Source organism: Coturnix japonica, chromosome 3, assembly GCF_001577835.2.
Source record: "Coturnix japonica isolate 7356 chromosome 3, Coturnix japonica 2.1, whole genome shotgun sequence".
NCBI classification, from domain to species: domain Eukaryota; kingdom Metazoa; phylum Chordata; class Aves; order Galliformes; family Phasianidae; genus Coturnix; species Coturnix japonica.
The window spans coordinates 13,326,545-13,348,183 of NC_029518.1; the positions used below are offsets into that span (position 1 = coordinate 13,326,545).

The following is a 21,639-nucleotide window of genomic DNA, read 5'->3' on the forward strand; positions in this document are numbered from 1 at the left end:
CCTCGCGAGGGCAACACAAGAACCGAGCTGCGGCTTGTTCCTGCCCGCCAGGCGCCGACAGGGGGGCGGAGGGCAGGGCAGGCTGGGGCAGGAACCGGCTGCCCGGCCGCGGGCTGGCTGTCGCGGAGAGGGGGCGGGAGCGGGGCCGCTCCCTGAGCGGTGCAGCCCCCGGGGCCCCGCCGCGGAGCGGGTAGGGCCGGGCAGGGCGTCGCTCCTCCTCCCGGCGCTGAGAAGCCAGGTGCCGGCGAAGGGAGCAGGAGCCGGGCGGGGAGGCGAGGGACGGCCGGGCCGGGCCCCAGTGAGTGAGCGAGAACCGGGAGCGGCGCGAGCGGCGGGGCGATCCGTGCCGGGGCCGAGGGGCGCGGAGCAGCGGCGGCGAGCGTGGGGTCTGCTGAGCTTATTAGTGATTATTATCTGGGGAGCTGCTTTAATCGCTGCGCTGTGAGCCGGTCCCAACCGAGGCCCTTTGGGGAGATCTCTTTGCTGGGGTGGCAGCAGCCGGGCACTTCCTCAAAGGCCTGGGCTCCGTGCAGAATGCGCTCCAAAGCGTTTCTCTTTGTGGATAGAGAGCTGCCTGGTCTGAGAGCTTGCAGGGCCATCAGCGGCACGCTGCATGTGTGCCCCGCTTAACCTGAAGGTGAATCTGTTCCTGCACAGACAAGGTCATGTCCGCATGTATTTCTACACGAAGTTTGAAGCTTGAGGTTAAAATCTGCACAGAGCTCCATGAGGGCGAAACGGCTGCACTGGAGACTTGTGTTGGCCAACAGGCTCTGCAGTGATGCTGCCCCACCAGCACATCCAGTGCCCACCTTAAGGTTTAAGACACAGGACTTGTATGGCCCCTCTTGGCAGTTGGGGCCGTACCTTCTGTTTTTAATGCACAGCAGTCAGTTGTGCCCGTTGCAGGGTTTGCCACCTCTTTTGAGGCCGGGCTTTGTTCTGCGATGGATTTACTGGTGGTTGTGTTTCCTTATCTTCAAACTCAAACCTCTCGAGGAGGAAGTGGGCAGGAGAGCGGCTTCAGGGAATGATGGGCTGCCAGAATGTGCTGCTCTCAGGCCATGGTTTTCCAGGCCTGTAAAGCCGCAGTGTGAGTGAGTCTCACCCAGCCCTCGGGCTGCTCTTTTTCACCCACATCAGCACAAGCGTTTGTGCACGGAATTGGATTGGCAAGATACAGTGAATTGAAAAAGAAGTTCCCCGTATGGTTTTGCTGGATAGATATTACTGAATAATTCAGTAATAACACTGCCTCACAGCAGACTGAAGTGTAGGCAAAAGTTACGGCTCTGACAGATTTCATACTTGCACTCTTGAACTGCAATCACATGGTCCTCATGCTTAGCCAGCCGTCCATTTCTTTGTATATTAATGTTGTTATGGATGCTCAGGAGTGTGATTGGTGGCACTGTGACTTTCCTATTGCCGTGAATAAAGTGCAATGGTAACAACTGATCTCCTGCACGCTGTGTTCCCTTCTGCTGAATCCTGGTGTTCTGGGGCTCAGGAGCTCTTGCACACTGCCTCCACAATACATACAGTGTCCTGATCTAAAGCACACCTAAGCTGGTAAATCCATGTATTGTATAGCAGCACAGATCCCAGCTGTATCCCAGAAGCAGTACAGCTATAGTGTTTTCCAGCGTACAGCATGATGCCTTTATTTACCAAGACAAAACAAACTTCTTGGTTAAGCACCAGCCCTTGTTAGTTTTTAGTTTAGTAACTATTTGGTGACAAAGGTGTAGGCCGGCACATGCAGGAGCATAATAACAGCGTTTGTTCCACAGTGTCAATTGGCCTTTTGGTGTTCAAGAGTTGGAGCTCTCTGTTCTAGTCACGATTTGAGCCATTCAGGGCAGACTCTCAGCACTATTCCAGTTAAACTCCTTTTAGGGGAAAAAGACTGCATCAATGATGGCTTTCAGCCAGACAGGTTGTTTCCTTTATGTTATCATTCATTTTCTTTTGGCATCAATCAAATCTTAACACATACATTTTCATGGCCCTTACATTTGGAATCATTTTTTCTTATTAATAGATTTGTCGTTGCCACCATATTTGTATTATCCCTTAAATATCCACTTTTATATCAGTAGGATTGCCACAAAGTATGGCCTGAACCCAAAGGAGTTCAAGAAACCAAGTCTGCAACGGTGGTATTCGGAGAACAGATTTTCAAAGAACTTGACTGAAATGGTTAGATGACTTTACACTGTACTCCATAGTGCAAATACTACATGCTGTGTCATTTAACAACAAATCTGAAGTCTTCCCATTGAAATTGTTAAGCTGTAAGAAGTTAGGAAGCACATTTGAAAGTCTGGGGAAGACGAAGCAGGAACAGGTTGGCTGTTGAGCCTCTCTGTGCCTCTGGAAGGGAACCTCTGAACATTGAACTCGGCGCTGCCTTCAAATAGTATCTTTTGGCACATAAACGCTCCTTTGTTATCTAATCAGTAACATAAAGCTTTATTATTATGAATTTGGTGCATAGGTGGAATAAAAACTAGAAAACCCTGTTTTTAGGCATGAAGTATTTAACCCTTAGCTTCATTTTACATTCATATAACCTAAACAAGTCTGCTTTTGTCCCTTGGTCAGTCTTAGAAAGGGTCATTCCTTCTGTCACTCCTCACCTGTGGGAATGGGCCTTGATTTTATGTTCTGACCTAATTAAGGCTGAATGACTTAGCTTACTAAATGATTTTTTAAGGATCTACAAAAGCCTGTTAGCATTGCTGTGTCCCTTCTAGCCTTCTTTGTAAACAAGTACTAGTTACTTTGTACATTCAAGCAGTCTGCATACAGCACCAGAGGCCAAAGTCTTTGTGAGTTGAATTCTCATACACTGCTGAATGTCTGTGATAAATGGAAGTCATCCACTCTGTTGCCTGAACTTCCACTGTAAAGGTTTGTTTCCTAGGGTTCAGTTTGATGGGACACTGAGTGATAATCTCCTATCTTCTTTCACTGGGTAAATATCCCAAATGATTCCTGCAGCAACAGGCACTGTACACCTACAAGCTCCTTCTTCACTAATTAGCAGAACTCTACTGATGATAACCTGCTTTGCTTCTACTGTGAGCATCTCTCCTAGTTTGGCTTGGCATGATTACTATGTACCTGTCCTGGCAGGAACCTGGTGGAATCTCAGGTGATTCATCATGCTGAGACAGAATACATGCTTTCATCCCTGCAGAAGCAGACAGTCAGCTGGAACTGCTGCTATGTGCCTTGATGTTGATGGCAGTGAGCCATTAAAATGTTTGTACACTCCCACACACACCTACCCAAATAGGTAAAATACTCGGGTAGAACTCTTCTGCCTTTTGCTCTAAATGTAAACTTTTATTTGCAGTGAAAATTACAGCTGTGAGTGTGAAAGTCAACAAAATCCCTCAGTTCAGTGGATAGATTGCCAGGACAGATCCCACCTACAGCTACAGGAAAAAAATACACCCAGAATTGAAAGAAATCCTACCTCTGTCCTGCAAGAGTAATCAGAAGAACAGAGTTTAGTTCAGAGGTAACAGGAGAACACATCTGAATTTCCTACTAAGGCTGCTGTGAAATCATGGCAATATGGATATGTTTTGAGACTGTGAAGATGTGCGTTGGTTTCAAAGAGTAGAGGAAAAAATATCCTTTTTGTTTCTTTTTTTTTTTGCAGAGCTTGTACAGAAAATGACTTCCTCAAGTGAGTACAGCTCTAACACCTGGGAGCTCTTGGTGACAGTCGATCATCAGTGTGAAGAGGAGCAAAAGGAATTTACACTGCGGGTCACAGGGGACCTCCATGTTGGAGGAGTGATGCTGAAGTTGGTGGATCAGATCAGTGAGTAAAGACCGTTCCATTTGTATGGTGTTATTAATATAATACGTGAAGCTTTCCTTTAATCCATTCAATCTCGGAATTCCCCGTGGAACAAAGAGCAGCAATGTTTTGTCTCTTTCCTTATGTGTGTGCTTTTCAATCTCATTTAGTCAAGGTTTTGTCATTCACATCAGGATTATCATTCATATATTGTTATTGGTTTTTTCCTAGAAGTGTCACAAGATTGGTCAGACTACGCCCTTTGGTGGGAGCAAAAAAAGTGCTGGCTACTGAAAACCCACTGGACTCTGGATAAATGTGGGGTACAGGCAGATGCTAAGCTGCTCTTTACTACTCAGCACAAAATGCTGCGGCTTCGCTTGCCAAACATGAAGACTGTAAGACTGAAAGTCAGCTTTTCTTCTGTGGTGTTCAAAGCTGTCAGTGACATCTGCAAAATTCTCAGTAAGTAAAGCTAAATCTCTGGCAGCTAAATGAGCATTTTATTAGGTGTCCTTGTTTTTGTATAAAATCCTTACTCCCTGCTAGCCCAAGAAGTGTCATTGAGTTGAGGTAGGATGAAATGACAAGTGTTCTGTTTGTAGTAACCAGTGCATGCCAGTGGTTCCCATTCTCTGCTAAAAACAGTGTCAAAAATGAGCTGCAAGAGTACTGGATAGTTGAGGTCCTGTTGGTGGTGCACTCAGAAAGTGGGCATACGAGAACTTAATGAGGTTTAACAAGACCAAGTGCAAGGTGTTGCACCTGGGTTGAGGCAATCCCAGATACAAATACAGACTGGGAGAAGAACTCATTGAAAGCAGCCCTGCAGAGAAGAACTTGGGGGTCCTGATGGACAAGAAGCTGTACGTGGCAGTGAGGGATGGCTTTAAACTAAAAGAGGGGAGATTGAGGTTAGATGTTAGAAATTTTTCACTTGGAGGATGGTGAAGTACTGGAACAGCAGATTGCCCAGAGAGGTTGTGGATATGCCAACCCAGGAGGCACTCAAGGCCGGGTTGGGGCCCTGAACAGCCTGATCTAACAGCTGGCAACCCTGGCAGGGGTTTAGAACTAGGTGATCTTTAAGGTCCCTTAAACCTAATCTATTCTGTGATACACTAATTACAAGGTAGCTTTCGGCTTCATCTTCTAGCAGTGGATGGTCTGCACATTTATTACATCTAACAACTCTGATAAAAATGCTGTAATTGCTCAACTGACATTTGGCTTAATTAAATATTTCTACCCACGTTTTATTCCAGATTAAATCTTCTAACTCTTCTCATACGTGAACAGAGTTTAAAATGTCTTTGCTTACCCAAGATGAAAGTATTTTGCATGTTTTTCAGATCTGCAGCTGATAATACGTGTCTGAATCAGTACTGCAGTAGGGAATAGAGTATCAACAAGACAGTCTTGTGGGTAAAATAAGACATTTTTAAGCAAAAAAAAACCCCAAAGGAGTGAATTTCAAATACATTGTTTCTACTTCTGTTCTTGCTTATTTCTATATGATACATTTAAAGTGAGGTTTTCTTCAAAGGTTACCATGGAACCTTTAGGGAGAGAGTTTTTCCTCTTATATTCTAAAACATGCTGACTTCTTGCTAAGAAAGCAGGCTTAAATGCTGGCAAAACTCACCCTTGCTGCCCATTCTCTGGCCTTGTCACTGAATTACCAAGATTTTCTATGGGTACTTGTTTCAGACAGCCAAAATTAAGGTTCAGGAGCATTATGAAGCTTCCTCAAATGTCGTTCCTAACCATGGGGGGTTTTTTGGACGTAGTCTTCTAAGTTTCCAATGTTTCATGTTCCTTCATTTCCCAAACTGCCATTGTAGATATCAGACGGTCAGAAGAACTCTCTTTGTTGAAACAGCCAGAAGATACACTCCGAAAAAAGAAGAAAAAAGATAAGAATAGCAAAGAAGTGGTTACAGAGGACGTTTTAAACTTGTGCAACTCTCCAACGAGTTCTGGATTATCAGGTAATGAGAAACCAGTAAAATTTTCTTCTTCTGACTGAAAGTTTAAAAGAGGAAGGAGTTCTGTTATGCAATTAAAACCAAGGGGAGCAGTTCAGTGTAGGATTGTAGTCACAGAGACACAGCTGAGTTGAGATCAGTAGCTTCAAGAAATCCTCAGTATATTTATATTCTTCTATTGTGTAAATGCTCTACTTTCCATTGTTGTTTGAAAGGCAGTACCACAAAACAGGTCATCAGCTGCTGCTCATTAAAAATGTGAGACCAGCCTTAAAAAAACTGACAGTTTTGGCAGTCTGCAAGGAAAAAGAGAAATTAAAAAATGGGAGTGTTCCCTGTGTCTAACACAAATGAGATGCACTTCACAGAAGAAGGAAAAGCACTTCTATCCATTTGGGTGCTTGGCCTGTAAAAGGACAAGGACTGCTGCAAACAGCAGAGATAGTAGTGTCTCAAATGAAAAAGGTTAGTTAGTCTCTTGCAGTGGAAAATGCTAGACTACCTAAGTCTAAAGGCAGTTTTCCATGGTTTAATATTTTACTGCTTTAACTTCCAGCAAGTCCAGGTTTATATAGTAAAACCATGACGCCCACTTACGATCCCATCAGTGGGACACCGGCTTCTTCCACAATCACTTGGTTCAGCGATAGTCCCTTGACTGAGCAGAACTGCAGCATCCTTGCCTTCAGTCATCCCGACTGTTCTCCAGGAACACTAGCAGAGATGTATCAGCCTCGGACTTTAGCTGACAAAGCCAAACTCAACGCAGGGTAAGACGGCTTCTGACTTCTTTGTAAGCTGGCTGAACAGAGGTGGCATTAATCCAACTTATTAAGGGCAAACGAGACCTTGAAAACAAAACCTTGATAAACTGCTGTATTTATACTCATAAACATGCTTTGATCTAGGCTTTGTTTTGAAAATACGTCAACTACTTTTGACATTCTTTCCTTATTCCAGATCATATGATGTTGTTTTAAAGTGATGAATGATACAATTGCGCAGACTTCAGATTAAATTCTTTTAGATTATGGTAAATCCACTGAAGTGAGTAGCACTGGGTATAGCAAAAGACTGCTTAGCAAACTCTGAAGACTTTAAAGGAACAGTGGAAATACACATGTGGATAAATTGAGTAAGTTCTCAATATCTAGTCCTGAATGTTTTGAATAGAGAAAAAAAGAAGAGGAAGATTTTAGGTACTGTGTTCATCCAATGAAAGTTGGAAACCTATATGAATATTCCACTTTCTCAAGTTATGACTTGAAAGGTGAACTTTTCCCTGACTTGCAAGACTTAGTTCATTACTGCTCTGTTTCATAACTACACTGCAGCTTTGCAGGTGTGACAGCTTTCCTGTACAAATGAATTTGAGAGTTGTTTTCTTCCACAGCTGGCTAGATTCATCTCGATCACTCATGGAACAAGGCATTCTGGAGGATGATCAGCTTCTTCTACGCTTTAAATATTACACGTTCTTTGATTTGAATCCAAAAGTAAGAGCTTTGTTTTTATTGTTGCTCACTCTTTGACCGCTTTCATGTCAAGGAGCTGTAGCACAAAGATACTGAATTTTAGCTAGGATTTGTCACAGGCCTTTCAGAGATAAAATTCTAATTCTGCCCCTCAGCTATGGCTGCACTTTTCCCCTCTAGACACACAACTACTATTCTTTACCTGTGATAAGACCTGAAGTGTAAAGATGAGATCTGAAGAGCACCAGAAACAGTGTCTGTAGTTCTAGAGAGGACGGTTTACTTTCCATTTCACTCCTAATAAGAAAAACTAAAGGAAAAAACTAAACCTAAATGATCTAGAAGTATAAGCCCTAATTTTGAAAATAGGAGTGAAAGTGACATTTATGCTCTACTGCCCTTTAATGAATATTCAGCTTTTCTGGACTCTGAAGCTCCAAGGCACTTAAATCAAATTAGCTTCAATATATCTGGATGGTTAAATACTTCTGGAAAGCTCAGTAAAAGTATTTGAGTCCCATTTGAAAGCAAGACTTAGTCTTCCAAAATCACCTATATGTTTTTCTCAGTTTGCCTCTCATATGCGTTTATTTCAACTAAAAGTCAATCAGGCACTGTGGTTTCATTAAGCCAAGGTTTTTAAGGGCCTGGATGGTACATTTCGAGAAGTTAGACTATGATTATTGACCATTATAAATCAAGAGTTAAATGTGAAATGGGTTTGCCATTCATATGATTATTTTCCTTAAATTCTGTAAACCTGTTTTCTTTCAGATGAAATGCCATCCCCGCTAAAAATCAAATAGGAGCCTCAGCTTCAGCAGCCCTGACATTTCCATTCGTTGCCATAGCCATGAAATAACCTAAGATAGCAATGAGCTATTGAGTATCCTGAAGCTATTGAAAGAGAGAGGTCATGCTCCCAGGTTCACCCTCCCGTCAGCTGCCTTCCACCAACTCTGGAGCTTGAGTATCCATGACTCACTTCAGTTTACTGACCAAACAAATTTAAACTAATCCATGTTGAAAAAATGGATAGTGAATTAAAGCAGTTCACAGCAGGACCTGACAAATGTCAAGCCAGTGAAAGAGGAGAGCCAGAACCAAAAAAGCCAAAAGCAAAAGAGAGGAAGTAAGGACTAAGAATTTCTGTCTTTTGTCGGTAGCAAGCTATTGAATGTCATATTCCTGTCAGCCATGTGATGTTATTTTTACTCTCAGCATGGTTCCGCATTTGGCTAAAGCCAGTCCAAAACCTACTACCACAAAAAGGGAAGTCTCGGTCTTTCCTTCTACTTCAGCCACAGAGTCCTCATTCATTTTCTGTTGGATCAGCAAGTCACTGTGTGATTACAGTCATGTGAGCTTGTATAAGAGAAAGATGGGAACATACAGCAGGGCAGAAGTTAGGGAGAGGAAGGAGTCAACTTCTACAGCTTCAATCCAATGTTAGATCAGCTGCAGCTGACATTAATCTTTACCTTGATTGCCATGAATGACCAGTGTTGTTCTTTTTTCGCTACAGTATGATGCCGTGCGAATAAACCAAATATATGAGCAAGCCCGCTGGGCCATCCTCTTAGAAGAAATTGACTGCACAGAGGAAGAAATGTTGATCTTTGCTGCACTACAGGCACGTACTTGATCCAAGCTGCAAAACCTGTTTTCTTGAAGAAGGCACAAGCTAGGACGGGACACAAACAGAGCGCAGGCCAGTAGCTCTCCTTGGTCTGGGGGCCTCCTATTTGAGTGAGACACAGTAAGGAGCATCAACTAACTAAAACAAATAAATTCAGTGGCAGCATACCATTACTCAAATTGACACATACACTTCATGGAACCATTTACTAGCTCTAGCTAAAGCTAACCATTCACAAGATAATACTTTGATACCATTCTGTCTATTCTGAAGGGGATTACTATGAAGTGTTGCTTCTCATACCAGCTCCCACCTTTCATTTGTTCTTCCTGAAAATCTAATACGCAAATGAATATGATCTCAACAGACAAAAATAAAAAAACCTTGTAACGCAGTGTGAAGATAAAGATGCTACACAAAAGATGCTAAGTACATATAAATTTAACATGATTTATCATGGCCTGGTCCCTTACTGTGGGTAATATGACACAACAATTCATTAGTATAAAATTCCTTCCTTTTAAATTTAAATGAAGTTGCCAAAAATTCACAGCCTGCCACTGTAGAATACCACAGAACTCACCTCTCAAGTTTCCATGTGGTGTGGATAGCACTGACAGGTGACAAAATGTAAATGTTAGCAGAGTCAACCTCACAGAATGCAGAACAGGATGATTATACAGGGAAGGAATATAAATCTTGACAATTAAGATGGGAAACTTTTGTCACCAATTACAGTGGAAAGGACACTGGACTCAGTGGTTCCCTTTAAGACGTTCTGTGTTGCAGAACTTTAAACAATTGACCAAGACCCAGAAGACCAAAGGGCATTTTCATATGCTGTGATTCTGTGTTGCTAATCGCTATTTGAAATAAATTTGCCCATTCAAATCTGATTCTTGATGATTTATTTTAGTATCACATAAGCAAGTTATCATCATCATCAGAGACGCAAGATTTCACCAATGAATCAGAAGTAGATGAAGTAGAAGCTGCACTTTCTAATCTGGAGGTGACGCTGGAAGGTGGAAAATCAAGTAATATTTTGGTATGTCTTTTTGCATCCCAGAACTGCTTTCACCAAATCAAATGTATTGGTTCTGATGAGCCTTCCTGGTTCCTGATTTCTTAACAGAGTTAACAGACAATTACGAAGTGTATTGTACTAAAATTATTCCTGATTATTCCTGATAGGAGGACATCACAGACATCCCGAAACTTGCTGATTATCTCAGGCTAGTTAGGTGAGTTATTAAAACCAATAATAACAAAAAGCTTACCATACAAGAGATGCCTTGAAAATGGATTCTAATCTTACAGAAGATCCTGAGGTTATAATTGAGCAAATACACCAGATAGCTCTAAATAGCCTAGTGTTGCCCTATTCAAATCTTTCTCTTACTGCTTCTAAGCCAGATTCTCCTCAAATCTTTCTAACTTCTGGGGTGCTATGGCATCTATATTTATGCTTGTGAAAAGTCTAGGCTCTTTATATTTCTCTGTAATTTCCTAGCACTCATCAATCACTGTCTCTAAATAATTTACAATTTTGTTTTCAATCACATTTTACTGTGATTCATTTCTGCCAGTGAGAAACATGGAAAAGAACTTTTGCCTTTCCCTGAGAAGAATTTCTGAAAGCAGCCTTGCAGATTTTTTTTCCTTTTCAAACAAAACAAACATATTACCCCATTCTCACCAGACCTGGAGTCTGTTTTTTCTACATCAAAATGAATTTCAAGTTGGAGTAAAAGTATAGTAAACCAGCTCAGTAATACCTCACCTAAATAAGTAAAGTGAGGGAAGTGGAGTTCTGTGATCCCATTGTAATGTCTTGATTTAAGGGTTATTTAAGTGACTACACTGACCTCAAGTCTACAGTGTCTTTCTTCAAGGCGGTCTTTAGGTTTTAGAAAGATAAAGATTTCTGTTACGGGTATATCTTTTAGATTCATTCTGTTTACAAGTCATACTTGTAATCAACAAACTGAACACTTGAAAATGCTTATTTGTTGTTAACTGCTATTAATTTCCAATTAAGAAATTGCATTTGACATGCACAATACAAAGGTGGTTTAGAATTAAAAGGAATTAAGCCGTTACTTGCTTCTAACAATAGATAGTTTACTTTTCCCCAGCAGTTGAATAGTTTGCTTTAAAAACATTCAGTGGTTATGTTTCATCATTAAACATGTCCTATAGACATAGTTAATCACTTACTAAACCAATGCATTGTAGAAATTTGCTAAGTGGTAGAACATTTTTTCTGCCTACTGTTAGAAAGAAATCAGTGTGCTTTAGCAAAGTACTGAAGTGGGTTAATCCATGTATATACATGTGTGCAGGGTTGAATAAGATGGTTTCAACTAATTACTTCTTGGAGTGCTACAGAACCTCTGAAATTAGACAAGGAACATAATTTTGTTGTGCTAGATATTATTCCAGATAAAGCCAAAAAGATGGTCTCTACTCCATTACAATTCAATGCACACAGGTTAGTTTGATGGGTGCATATTTCCTAGCTAAGGAAAAGCTGAAAAGTTTCTCTTGTTTAAGAACAAACTAGTGGGTTACATCAGCATTACTGAGTTTATCTTAAATATATGTGTATGTATCTATATACACATACATATTCTTTGTTGGAAGGAAATGGTGTCACTTATGAGAAGAAGAAAAAATAAGAGAAATCACAGAAGAGTAGGGGAACAAAAAGAGGGAAAGGAATTACAGGTAAGATTCGGCTGGAGTCTAGGATAAGAAAAACACACACCTGGGATAACCTGGGTGTTGTGCTGGTTCCAGGCACGTGCTTTCCCCCTCGATGACACAAGTGTGAGTTGCCCGACTGAAACCACATGTACGTAACTTCAAGGCAATTATGATTAGTGCCTTGTACATCTCAATATCAACAAATGTGATTGCTTTTTTTCTTGTAGGCCCAGGAGACTGTCAGTCAAAACTATCAAGCCATATTGGTTTGTCTTTAAAGACACTTCTATATCTTATTTTAAAAACAAAGAATCTGGACAGGGAGAACCTATAGAGAAACTAAACCTAAAAGGTAGGAATTTTCTTCTCCTTTTTTACCTGTTTTGTTTTGCATTAATGAACTGAATACATCACAACTGAATACATCTCTGCAAGACTCAAGACATGCACAGTTGTGTTTAGTCCTGAAACTACTTGTTCAGTTACTGACACTCCTAAGCAGGCAGACTGAATCTTCAGAAGGCTGTACAGAATGGATTCAGTAGTTTAGCACAGGGTTATCTGGACCTGGCTTGTAAAATTGCACATACTCCTGAGTTAATATAAGGATGAATCAGAGATAGAATGTGATCTATTACCAAATAGTTCTCCTCTTTGTTAAGTGGCAGTACTCACCTCTGTCTATGGCGAATACACATTGGTAGTAGAGGATTATGGATGACGCAATGATCTGGAATGCTGTAGCTGTTTACCACTGTGCAGCAACACCTCCAAGAAGTTCTCTGGGCCTTGGGAATTTTCATAGCTGCAGCCAGCTTTAGGTGCTTCTGGAAGAGAAACACTGCTAGTACACAGGGCACACACCAACATTATATGTAGCCTCCATCTACATCTCCAGCTCTGTTGTAGATGTCACCTATGTCCCATTTTCATTACTAAGTTGCTTCTGAAAATAAACCACTTAGGTTAAAATGAGGGAAAAAAAATCACTTAGGGTAAAATAATCTGTCTCATCAACTCCACTCCATTCTAAGTGTTGAGCATTTCTTAAGACCAAGTTGAAGTTTTGAAAGTACCACATCTGTTCTCTTCCATAGTGAATAACTTGCTTTTCATGCTCAGAGCATTGATATCCATGGCAAGCCAGGCCAGGCAGTGAACTAGAACAGAAAGCTCTCATTAGGCCTGATCTTTGGAAGTCTTGGCCCTCAATTTTAAAGCAAAACAACCATTAAGTGCAGTTTTCCAGTATTAACTAGTACTAAGTGAGGCACTAATTAAATAAATCCACTTCTTTCTCAATCTCTGTTATCTAGGATGTGAAGTTGTACCGGATGTAAATGTTGCAGCAAAGAAGTTTGGAATCAAGTTGCTAATTCCGGTTGCTTCTGGCATGAACGAAGTATACTTAAGATGTGATAACGTGAGTAATAAGACAAGGGGAAGTTTATATTCCAGATTTATTAGCAGATTGTCTAGACCCACAGTCCAATTCTAAAATTTGTAGTAATGTAACTAGACATCCACACATACTAAGCACTGTGGTTTGATTGTAAAGAGAAAGATGTGTGAGCCATCTTCATAAATGGTTTGTCCAGAAATATCGACATTTGTGTTTGTTGCAGGAGAATCAATATGCTCGGTGGATGGCTGCTTCTGTTTTAGCCTCAAAAGGCAGAACAATGGCTGACAGCTCTTACCAGCCTGAGGTTCACAAGATCCTTTCATTTCTCAAGATGAAGAACTGGACTATGTCTCCCCAGGCCGCCTCTGATCCAGAAAGCATAGATATGAAAACAGAATGCTTTGTCTCACTACGTTACGCAAAAAAATACAAGTCTAAGCAGGTATATGGAGCATGGCTTTACAGGTGGGGATGGGTTGTTCCAAACACCAGGCAGACGAGTGCTAAAGGATAGGACTGGTTCCACTAGAATCATCTTGCATTACTTATTTGCCCCTTTAAAACTTAGTGAGAGGCCTCTTTTTTAAACTGAGCACAGGGACAGCTCTCTCAGCCCTTATTTCAGGTATTCCTACATCTGCACTGTCTCCTAAGTCACTCATCACATTCTCCTTATGGTGCTGTCCCTGAAAGTCTCTTCAGAGCAAGAAAAGAAGACTTTGCCTGCATTTTAAACCAAGTACCCCTCCTTCCCCTACATTTAACTATTTGCCCCTTTGAGACAAGAGTTCAGCCCACATGAGTGCAGGATAACTCTCAAGCAGAGTAATAGGGTACTCTGCATCATCATGGTACTCAGCATCATCCATATAAACCCATCACCTAATCAAGAGGGGCTGACTGCACATTTCACACTCTGCTTTCAGGACTAGATAGATGGCACAGTAACTAGCGCAGCTAGATAAGGAAGGGGACTCTTGTTACTGTGAATACATTTGTATTTAGCCCATGCATGACACCTTGAGCTTAAAAGATGCCTGAGTAACAAATGGTACATCAGTAAAGAATCCTGAGGGGTTTGCTGAGCTCCGTCTCTCCCTCCCAGCCTTCAGTTATGAGAATGTCCTGCTCACCTGGAGGGTGATGAGTGTTCATTTCCAGGTGTGTGGAGCTGTGCCTTAGCAGTGCGTTTAACATTCCAGCAAGACTGTTTTCCAGAGGTATTCCAGGTCAGCTGTAGCTGATGGAGTCAATCCAGAGCAAGTACAGTAGGGCCCATGTTGCCAGAGAAGTGCAAGGCAAGAATCATGAAAAAATTGGCTAAAAACAATTCTCGCATGGGATGCTGCAGGTTCTGAATGAGAACAAACTGTTGCTCCAGGATAGCTGAATTTGGAGGACCTGTTAAAAATGAACATGCAATTCATATGTTCATCTTCTGCAACTGCCTTGGCCAGCAGGGAGCCACGGGCCAGAATTTTACTAGTAATTCAAGCTACACTGCAGCAGTCTGTTTTGGCAGTGCTATAACACTATGAATCACCTTCTCAAGGGAAGACCTTGCCCTGATAATACCATCCCATAGTTTTGCCTGATGAAGAAGACACAGACAGCAGAGGGAACTGAACAAAGACTTCGTCACTGTTTGCCAGCAGGCTCCCAGTACAGAACGGGCCTGACAAGATCATTTTGTGGTGTGCTGGAAGTAGTTTGAGTGCAGCACAAACCCAAATACTGAGACCTTCCTGTGCTGTTCTGCCCAAATAGCTCCAGGTCTTTCCCTAAGTTCTCTCTGCAGTATGACAGCATGAACAGTGACCACTAAATAGCTGAACTTGGCATCAGAGCTAATGCAGTTTGATTTAGTGAAAACGTGTATATTTTTGTTCAATTGAAATCTTTCTCTCTTACTGTGTTTCCCAGTTGGCAGCTCGTATTCTGGAGGCTCACCAAAACGTATCCCAGATGCCCCTAGTGGAGGCAAAGCTGCGTTTTATTCAAGCATGGCAGTCCCTCCCCGAGTTTGGCTTATCCTACTACATTGTAAGGTAATCACGCTGCTGCGGCAATGGCAGGCTGTTCACAGTCACTGATTTTCAGGAATTTATTAGATTCCTTGTTATAGAAACATTCTCTTAGTACTTGTTTTCCCCAGAGGCATTTGTTAATTGTAGTAACTTCCATGCTACTGGTTTTTTCTATAGCAGTAGCACTCAGTAACTCCATTCCTGGAATGAGAGTCTCCACTTTTCCTCTATACAAACCTGCTGGGTTTTGCCTGAAATAACATCAGTAAGATTAAACACTTCTGGACATAAAATCACTAAAATGTTTTTTTAAAAAAGGGAAATCTTGTTGGTGTTTTCAGGTTTGCTGTACATTTTCTCATTCTATTTCTCATTTGTTAGAATACAAAAGCATGCTTTTTTGCTGAGCATAATTTCTTTGGCATTTCTCTAAGAAAACAGCACACAGAATCCCTCTTTTCGGTTAGTCTGGAAGAACAGTCAGCACAAGAAAGGTCCTGCTGACTTCACAGTGATTTCCCCTGATGCTTCCCTTCAATATGGCGTGGCTCTGCAAAAGGATCTGACCCGCATCCTTTTCTCTTGACAAAACACCAAGAGAATGAAGAGCACTGACACAACTCAGAGGCACACTCCTTAATTTCTTACTACCTCTCCTAGTGCTACTCAGGAATCATCCGTGGTATAAACTGAGCAAGCTGGTAACTGTACTCTGGCACAGAGGCCGGCTGGCATAGAACAGCAGACATCTGTACTATTAAACTCACCTGTTTCCCCCAGCCCAGTAGTAGGGTGTGAACCACCAGTACAGCATGAGCTAGCAGTGAACTCAGAGCTGGTAAACATAAGCTAAGCCTGGATGTTCCAGCTCCTCAGCCATCCCTGGGAGCCACGTGGGAAAGTGCTGCTCTCTTGCAGCCAGAACTGTGCCCGAGGCTCCTCTAGCAGTCGAACAGAACAGGCACTTGAGTTCAGTGCCCAAGAATGTTCCCTGTCAGTATTTAATTAACTAACACAGAGATGTTTTGCCCCATCTGTCAGAGCTAATTCTGTAACAACCACCTTAAATTTTATAGGGTGGGCAAAACATGTCATGGTTTATTTCTGCAAGCTGATGGACAGTATCTCAGTGGAGGAGTTAACGATGAAGATGCTATTTGTGGTCCAGGTCATGTTATCTCCCTTTTCAGTTTAATCTAAGGACAGAAAATTCAAAGGCAGGATAAAAATAACAGAACATACAAGCAGCAGCCAAGTTAGGCTTTTTTCAGCTTTTGTGAATGGTATTTTTTTTACCTGCTTAGTCCTTCCCTTGTTTTGTCCAGCTCAGAACTTTCTGTTTGCAGGAAATTCTGCTGCTGTTGTACCTCATTTTCACTTCAAGCTAGAAGAAAATCAACACGTCTCAGTATTTTGTGGTGATGTTGCTACTCAAAGACGTGCATACAGGCTGTTGTGAATTTCCCACTCTTTTTTTTGCACTTTTGCAGGAAGGCATGTTAAATGCATCTTGAGACAAGAATCATCGCAGACTAAATCTGCTCAAAAGTTGGGTGTGGTTTTCTTTTCAGGTTTAAAGGAAGCAAGAAAGAAGACGTGCTTGGGGTGTCCTACAACAGGCTGATAAGAATAGATATGGCCACAGGAGACCCAATCACAACATGGAGGTTCTCCGCCATGAAGCAGTGGAATGTGAACTGGGAAATACGCCAGGTAAAACAGGAACAGCTCCCAGCATTCAGCCATTACATTTCAGACAGAGGAAATCTTAAATGTGTTTGATGTGTTATTAAATAACATAGGGTTTTTTTCTTCGGTGAGACTGTAGTGAATGTTCAGAAAACTCTAAGTTCTCCAAGTTTAAAATCTACCTACCAAGATTATTCAGGTTGCCCTTGATTTTAGTGGGATGAAATACAGAGACCTGAAGGTAAATTCCTCCTCTTTGTAAGAATAGCTCTTATTCATATATCACCCTCTAAATTGCAGTAGTTCAGTCCCTGTTACATGCTGAGGATGCAGCAGCACAAATTGTTTTTCAAATCCCAGACTGAGGTTGCAAACTCCCCCATGTCCACACATGGTCTTGAGAAAGATGCTCCATTGCGCAATTTATAGCAAGGTGCTTCTGCTCCTGGATGCTCTGTGCCACCAGCAGTTGGCCAGCAGCCCACTGGAGCATTTGGATTTCAAAGTTTGAAGCCACCTTTGAAACTGTAGGTGTAGAACTAGGGTAAGCTGATCTGAACACTAGCAGCCTTGAACTTGTTCCTGCTTACACTATTTTCCATATCCATCTGCAAGAGCCAGGAGAGATGAAATACAGTACCTGTTGCTGCACACCTCATGCCAGAGCAAATAATGCCTCTCAGAAAGGCAAAAGCCAGTTAGCAACTAACCCCACACTTTGCTGGATTTTAGAACTAACAGTAGTTGGAAATCAAAACCTGGCCCCCAAAGCAGCACATAACAACGAGTGGTATTAAACATAACTGGTTAAATGTGCAAAGAGTCAGGAGAGCCACTTCTGCTCTTCTCAACGTTCTCACTAAATACGTCACTAGAAAAAAAATCATTTGAAACTTTTTGTTGCCTGTCAATGAGGCGTTTGACCACAAGGGGGCCCTGCCAGAACAGAACATTGACAAACAAGAAGCCAAAGACCCTCAGCACACTGCACACCCAGCGATCTTTACAGCTCTTGGTTAGCAGAGACAGGTGCTGCTTTGCCACAGTATTTCTGGTCCAGCTGTGCTCACACTCGCTTATTCTCTGACGCTGAAGCAGAAAAATGACGCAGTTTATCTCCATTCCTTCTTTTTCCTTATGTATTTTCTCCAGGTTGGAATTGAGTTTGATCAGAACGTGTCTATTGCTTTCACATGTCTGAGCGCAGACTGCAAAATCATCCATGAGCATATTGGGGGCTACATCTTCTTGTCAACCCGCTCCAAAGACCACAATGAATCTCTGGATGAAGAGCTGTTCCACAAACTAACTGGAGGTCAGGAATGAGGCGAGGCGAGCTCTGCCTGCTTCTCCCCACTGCTTAAGAGTCCCAGAGGTGATTAAAATAAAGCCAGACCACATCTTTGATGGTTCAATTCTAAGTAATAAATGAATTGTACAGTAACTCGAGAGCATTGTGCGGTGAATTTCTTCTGTTACAGCTGTGTAATTCCCACTGTCAAACCAGCCCCTGTTCAAAAGGCCATCCTTTAATAGAACGAGTGCTGAATAAATATGTTTTACAGCTAGATCACCCGTCTAACACTTGTGCTGGGAACAGCAGACATTCAATCAGTGTCCAAAGCCCTGGAGGCTGAGCTGTCATGACCCAAGTAGTGATTACATGGTTCAAAAATACCGTGGTGCTGCATCTACCTTCACCCATATAAACTGCTCCCAAAGAGCCAGCGGAGCTACCACATACCAAGAACAAAGCATTTATCTTGACAGAATTAGGTTCAGGATGTTCATCTTTTCTGGAACTCTTGTCAGTTTCCAGGTTGAAAAAAAAATGCTTTAGGTATTATTTTAAACTATTTACTTATTAAAAAGGCCTTTGAGCATAGGCCTGATTTCTGTTCTCTGTCCTTGTTACTCTCTTTGGTGGTAACAAAAGAGCTAGTTCTGGTGTTAGGAGCTGAAGTGCCAGTAGGAACTACCTTGCTCACGGATATAATGTAGAAAGATTACTCAGAAACATTGTGCTTAAGGAACCACATTTCTGGCAGCCTGCTAGAGAGAGCCAGGCACATCCACTTGTTCCAAAAGAACTTTGATTCTGCCCTACAGCATATAGAAAGGTGCAGGAGAAGGAAGTTAGAAGGATTCATAAAGCAGCTGGACAAACCAAAACTGTTTTCAGGGACAAGTGTTGCCGTATCACCGGGAGATGTTGCAGAAGTGACTACATCATTTCCAAATGTCGCAGGCTGGGCAGCCCTCATTCTTCTGTCATGTCCTGAGCTTTTCTCTGTGCACGCCAGAAGGCAGCTGGAGAATCAGTTTAAACAAACTGTGACTTCATATTTTGCAAAAGGGTGAGCAGATACAGACAGCCCACAGCCCAGCACACTGTGATTCCCTCCTTGGCACTTTCTACGCAGGGGCCAAGGGACCATCCAGTTTTACTTCAGTTGAGGACTGACTTGTTTCTCGCTTGACACAAGCCAGGTATTTTCCTCAGAGTCGAAGAGCCAGCTGGAGCAGATAGTCCAAGCCCAAACACTTGCATTTAAAAAACGTGCCCTGGGGAGCTGTGGGAGAGCTGAACACAGCTGCCAGTGCCAGAGGTGCTTTCCACCGGGCAGCCTCCACGTCAGCTACTGACTTTCAGTCAGGACTGTGGCTATGTCTGTGCTGGAGCCTCACATTTGACGACAGCAGTCTCCCTTACACTGACCACCAGGAAGCACAGCTCTGTGCTTGCCACCCTCAGCACAGGGCTTGTCACACAACCATCACATCAAACACCCGTGGTTGCCACCTGTTGTTTGAATTATCTGAATACAAAAATCCAGATGCAGGGGAACTTCAAACACAAGTTCCCACCAGCACAGCATGTGACTCCTACAGTGCTTAGCTAACAAATGTCCTTCCAGTCAAGGATGCCTTGGCTCAAGTTCCAGCAACACTACCAAATCTTGCTGTTCTTTGCCACCCCTCCCTCCGTCTCACTCTGATGCGTCACTGCCTTTCTCAGAAAGCCTTCCTGCTGCTATGCCAGCAGAAGCTCTGCCAGCTCATTCAGGCTGGCACGCAAGCCCCACCATCTGCCACGCTTCCTTGCCCCTGCCCCGTCTCCATGGTTTTTGAGATTGTTGTTTCTTCTTGTACCACCCAACTTACAACACCCTTGGATGAGAGGTAAGGAGCACATAGAGATGAATCTGTTCTCATCCATTTGCCTTCAGTACTGCACGGGGCAGTGGCTGCAGCTCCCATAGGCAGCCCAAGGGTGCACAGGGCACCCTGCACCTCACAAGCCCAGCCTGCTCTGCTTGGGCCTGCACACAGCCCCACTTCCATCCCACCCATGTTACCAAGCATGTCAGAGCCAGACTCAGACCTTCCCCCCACATCAGTTACCACACCCTTACTGGTGCAACAACATGATTTAAGTTGGCTTTTGCTGTTTGTACCACCACTGGGGCAGCCTATAGTAACAAAGTTACTAACAGCACAGTCCCAGGGCTACAGAGTATCTACCCTGGAAATAAATCATCATCTTTCTCTGCAACGCACAAAGTCCCAGACAGGAACATTGTTTAGATTAAATCAAAAACCTATAGCAAACAAATACTTTGGCCCAACTGTGACTATATTCTATATGTTGTGCTTAATTAAAGCAATGTCAGGTCAGGGTAAAATGCTACCAACATTAGGTGTCTGCTGTCTGTCCATACACACAACAGATTCCGTAGGGCATTTCACTGCTGCCCTCAGACCACACTACTGTAACAAGACAACAGACACATCCCATAGTTTCCTGAAACCTTGGGCTGAATAACCCTCTCTCCCCCTAACGTCTGTAGGAAAACATCTTGCTAGTGCTCGCTCTATGGAATGACCGATAAAGCGTTTCTTCTGCTGGCTTTAAAAGCCATTCTCCAGAATTTTCAGGATATTTTCATTCTTAGCCATCACTTGGACCACAGCCAGTAAGAAACACTCATCTCTTAAACTTTACAGCCTGGTACCATCCTCACCTTCTCCTTTTCTCCCCGTGGCTCTGCTTATCGCCGTGTCACTGAGGAATGCGGGGCCCATCCCTTGCATTCCTGCAGGCAGGGGGGTTTTGTGAAGCACTGAATCAGCCCCAAGGAGGGGGTGGTCTGGTTTAGCTCTTTGTGCCTCATAGATCATCTGTGTGAAAAAGAAGCTAACAAAAATGCCTGCCTTTACTGAGCATTCCCTCAGGTTGCCACCGAAACTCCCAGGAAAGCAGAATAAGGAGATCGGTAACCTGAAGAAACAGCAGCTTGAAAACAGGCCAATGTGACACACGGGGAGAAAGGAAATCCCTGCCTGCCGCTGTCAGATGATTTCTAATAAACTGGTGAGAGAAGGCCGCTGTCTGCCTTGGAAAAGCTCCACCGCAGCTGGGCAGCTCTCTGAGATACACCACAGCAATGATATTCCAAAGGATTACAGGGTTTGCAGCTTGGCTAAGAGCGGGAAAAGATGTAACGCCTGCCCCAAAGCTGAGCATCCAAAAACCAGAGACAAATATGGAAAAGAAACTAACTAAAGCTCATTTTCTATGACTGCTCTGCTTTGCATAAGAGCTTCTCTCAGTGGCTCAGAATCAAGCTCCTCAGCTTCTCAAAAAGGAGCTTTACAGCTAAGGAGCTGCAAAGGCAAAGAGCAGGCAGGGCTCCCACCAGTGTGGTTGAGGCCAGACTTTGCTCCTACTCGCTCCTGTTGCAAATGCTTCAGAATCTTTTTAACCTGCTCCAACTTGCCCTTTGAACCCCCTGGATCCTCAGAGTTACCTGTAGGCCTATGAACACCTGGCCTGCGTGCTCCCCTAAGCACAGGCCTGACAGCTGCTCCATCAAGGTTAATCCA

General features: G+C 42.9%; 1 protein-coding gene across 6 annotated transcripts; it reads left to right on the forward strand.

The window, feature by feature from the left end:
• The first annotated feature begins 144 nt into the window (after nt 1–144).
• Nucleotides 145–18,196, forward strand: FERMT1 (fermitin family member 1). 6 transcript variants are annotated; one of them, XM_015857009.2, is made up of 17 exons: nt 161–298; nt 2,100–2,202; nt 3,365–3,532; nt 3,677–3,841; nt 4,052–4,285; nt 5,665–5,811; nt 6,365–6,578; nt 7,202–7,304; nt 8,809–8,916; nt 9,839–9,970; nt 10,117–10,166; nt 11,859–11,983; nt 12,948–13,054; nt 13,257–13,478; nt 14,960–15,084; nt 16,635–16,776; nt 17,905–18,167. In XM_015857009.2, the coding sequence occupies exons 4-17, from the start codon at nt 3,691–3,693 to the stop codon at nt 18,076–18,078; spliced, it is 2,034 nt and encodes a 677-aa protein (XP_015712495.1). In that variant the 5' UTR covers nt 161–298; nt 2,100–2,202; nt 3,365–3,532; nt 3,677–3,690; the 3' UTR covers nt 18,079–18,167. The 6 variants fall into 6 exon arrangements, with proteins under 6 accessions (XP_015712493.1, XP_015712495.1, XP_015712496.1 ...); XM_015857010.2 differs by having other exon boundaries at nt 2,103–2,202; XM_015857011.2 differs by lacking the exon at nt 3,365–3,532.
• The last annotated feature ends 3,443 nt before the right edge of the window (nt 18,197–21,639 follow it).